The sequence below is a fragment of the Acomys minous genome, assembly GCF_964271855.1.
Source record: "Acomys minous genome assembly, chromosome: 9".
Lineage (NCBI taxonomy): Eukaryota > Metazoa > Chordata > Mammalia > Rodentia > Muridae > Acomys > Acomys minous.
In genome coordinates this window covers 69,743,495-69,747,479 of record NC_140490.1, presented here as the reverse complement: position 1 = coordinate 69,747,479, position 3,985 = coordinate 69,743,495, and the positions used below count along the sequence as shown (strand labels likewise).

The 3,985-nt window shown below is 39.8% G+C and overlaps 1 protein-coding gene across 1 annotated transcript; it reads right to left on the bottom strand.

Moving 5' to 3' along the window:
• Positions 1-758: 758 nt before the first annotated feature.
• LOC311606153 (putative vomeronasal receptor-like protein 4) lies at positions 759-1,679 on the bottom strand (the record flags this gene model as incomplete). Its single annotated transcript, XM_084797230.1, has 1 exon — positions 759-1,679. Exon 1 carries the CDS (start codon positions 1,662-1,664, stop codon positions 759-761), a length of 906 nt encoding a protein of 301 aa, XP_084653356.1. The 5' UTR covers positions 1,665-1,679.
• Between the last annotated feature and the right edge of the window lie 2,306 nt (positions 1,680-3,985).

Here is a 3,985-nt window from a genome sequence, read left to right as displayed (position 1 = left end):
ACATGTTTCTCTCTCCTTCATATAAATGAAAGCCAGTAGCTGTGGTACAATGTTCTTGAGGTATTTTTACACAGCATTGTGCACAGGAGTGAGATTTTCATGTGGCGCTTGCTTTTCCAAACCTTGATGACAATCTCTGAAATATGGCACTTCCCCTGTGCTTTCTTTCAATGTCATGAATGTGTTTGAATGCCGTATAGTGTTTATTTCTTACCTGTTGTTTGGTGAGTGGTACCCTGCAATGCCAAGCATTACTAGCTGTAATGAATTAACTTCTCTCCTTGCTCATCTCCACTTCGCAAGAGTCTTTCAGAGAAAGGATGCTTCCCAAAATCCTGCTTCCTCACTTAGTGTCTGGGACTTTGTGAATAAGCAGAGGATTCGGTGTTTAGGGAAATACATTGGAAGGAACAAGAAGGCAGGAAGTTTGTGGATCCTTATAAGAGTTAAACTGTAGCATGTGGATGAATAACACTCTAGCTTTGGGTGACTGCATGCCCTCCTGCATTTCCTGATGACAGATGCAGCAAGCTAGACCTCATGGTAGCAATGGTGGAATGGTTGGATAATAAGAATCCCTGCCAACTTCCTAGAGATTCAACCAGTCTTGAATGACCTAGGACAAGCTGTCTGTAAAAGAAATAATCTACTCTCTCAATCACTTTACTGCTGTGATACATTAGAATGGCAAAGCACAGCAATTCCAATGTATCCAGCATTAGATCATAGAGCACTGCACTGGAAGAGGAACTTATTTCTCATGGGACACAGCTGGGTTTAGCAACACAGACATCTCTGATGATCAGGACAAAGGGACTGAGAACAGCATAACTAAGCACTAAAAATGCTTTAATATTTAGTATTATGGAATCATGAGTCACTGTGGAACCTACGTAGAAAGAAAAAATGAAATCTGCCCAATAAAAGAAAAGGAAACAGGTCATGAGAGTGAGAACACTCCGTGTAGCTCTGATTTCTGGCATGGAATTATTTCCAGAGCTGGAGCTGTGAAGGTAGAGAACCCGGATGTGATGTTTATACAGTTGGAGAGCCATGGACCCACTGCTCCAGCCCATGAGACCCTGAAAGATAACATCACGAAGAGCCATGAGAGAGAGGAAAAGCCACTTAACTGGGTTCCTGGACGGCATCATATAGCAATATGCAGTATATATCCCAACCTCAGATCTGTTCATGCTACTGCCTGCTGTTATGTAGTGAAGCAAGTTGGAGCTTATCAGGGAATTGAAGATCCAAAAGAATAGAAAAAGGGCAAGAACATGGCATGGAGTCTGTGGTTTGAGCTTTCTCCAAAGGCTGGTCCTGGGACTGATGGTGACAGCCTGGACCACACTGAGGAGGCAGGTGGTGCAGATGGAGAGTCCACGGGCAACCCTTTCAAGAAAAGTTATAGTTTTACAGCCAACATCACCTAGGAAGTTTCTGAAATAAAAAATTGTGGCTATGTCTCTGACTCCAGTGCAATAAATAATAATTGTGTTTACAAAAGCCAAGTGAATTAGAATAACATCTGTATTTTTCTTCTTAGGACCCATGAAAGCATACACGTGTCTCACAAATATGAAGATGTTCCCTGAAATGCCAAGTCCTGGGAGTGAAATGAAAATTACTCTCTGGATGAGGTTAATCCAAATTGTCTTCATGCCTAAAACTAGGAAAAACTTTCTAAGAAACATAAGGAAGTAAACATGGTATAGTTTATGCCTATGGATTTTCTGTCTTATTTAGTGAAATTAGCAGCATAGTATGTAAATGCACAGAACTCACTGTTTACAGATACATGACTTTGTTCTCGCATCTTCTGTTCTTGCTTCCCCTGACATGGAGATGATGATGATGACAATTGGACATGAACACCATGCGGATGCGTTCACTGCCTTTTCAGAAGAGTGTTCTTCATATCCATCATCTCTAAACCTTTCTCCATGAGAACAACCAGAGGACAGCATCACTAAGGTTGTAAGCCATAATGGTGAGTACCAGTTTAGATGCCTCTCTTCTCAGGTCCACTTTGCCATCCTGTACACACTCATCTGTCCAGTAAGTACTGAGATAATAGAAAGTTGTAGCTTCTCAAAGAAGTATACTTGCCCAAATGGGGTTGATTCTCAGGGAACATCATGGGCTTTTCTTTGTCTCCAACGCTGAATTGACCTTGGCAACCAATAACATGTAGACTGGTTAGGTGGAACAGTAGTTTCCCATCTCCTTGCCTTGAGTGGGATGCTGTAATTAACTTCTATCCCCTATCATTTCATGTGTGGGATTAGATTAAAGATAACCTACCCCCACTATTTTTGTGCTTTGCTCTGACCACTCCCTAAGAACATGCTCCAAGGAAACATCAAACCTCAGTTCTTAGATTATGCATTTTTTTAATTCCAAACAAAGGCACATTCTATTTGATTTCCAAAGTTTATCAAATCAGTTTATCAGTTAGTAACTCTATCCACTATAAATGACAAGTAACCTAATACCTCATACTGATTTGTGTAATTTTACACATGACACCCATTTTTTGTTTTAAGTTAAAATAGGGATTAAACTGTAGGTGAATTCGTTTTGGTTTCATTTCTACAAATCCTAAACTGTTTTATGCAGGAACCTTAAGCCTATTTGTCTTACACAATTTAGTTTTCTCTGTAGGTCACCAAATTTATCTGTGAATTACTTTCAGCTTCTCCTGAACAAATGTAACACTGGCCCCCACTCTGCCACATGGGGTCATGTGATGTCCTCTTTCTGATCTGATTCCAGCCATGATCCTTCACAGCCACGTGCTGCCCACAGTCACAGTGAGTCTCCTACAATTTCCCTGATCCTCCAGGACTGCTGCCTGTTAGTCGGCCTCTGTCAACGCTCTGTGCTGAGAAGACCTGGGAGATGCTTTAGTGCATCAGTGGCCTCGTATGCACCCTGTTATGGGATGCCTTAAATGCGGCTTATGCATAAACCATCAGCTGAGTGTTATGGTTGTAATGTCCCATGCTAATCACAGAGATGAATGGAAAGAAAAGGCGTTCTGGTTGTTCTCTTTCCTTAAAGTTCTGGGAGGTCAATCCAGTTTGGAATACCCATTCAGTTATGTTTTCTTGAATGCACAGGGAAGGTAAGTTTCCAAGTTCCAAGAGTTCCAATTCTTATCATGGACTATCTTCACAGACACTTACCAATGTGGGTAATTATGTCTATAATGATCATTTATGAATGTGCATTTTTAAAGATGAATATATTTATTCTTTGAGATACCAATAATACATATTGAAATAAGGATGCTGTCTGTTTCCAGAATAGTGTCACTTTTGGAATAGAAAAATTAATCATTTCTATTAAAATTACCAATTTCTATGTAAAGAATAATAGAGGGGCACTTATATTATATTTTACTTATTTTAATTGTAGTCATTGTTGTGTGTATGGGTGTTTTATCTGCATGCATTTCTAGCCACCACTGAGTGTCTGTTGCTTGCAGAAGTAAGAATAAATAATTGGATCCCAAAACAGGTGTTGCACATGGTTGTTAGCTGCAGGTGAGTGCTGATAACTGAATGAGGGAGCTCTACAAGAGCAGTAAGAGGTTTTTGTTTTTGTTTTTGTTTTTTTTAAACCACTGAGCCTGTCCTTCAAGGATATATGTGCATTTTAATAAGCTTTCTCAAGCTTCTTATTTCCACCATGTTAGAATCAATCAACTTAGGCTGTGTTCATCCAGATAAATGAGGGATTTTTCAGCAAATGATTTGGTGGAGGGTTATACATACTCTAGAGGCTTGACTGATAACAAACATCAGAGATATCAAGCTCAGGAAGCAGAGAACATGTATGTGGCCACGTATCGTGGATTAAATTTCTCGAGCATGTTTATTTGGCTTCTTGAAAATGTATTTTCATATGTAAATTATGTTTTCTGCAGTATAGGTATACTTTAGCAAGGCAATGTGCTGACATGTATAGTGCCTAGCAA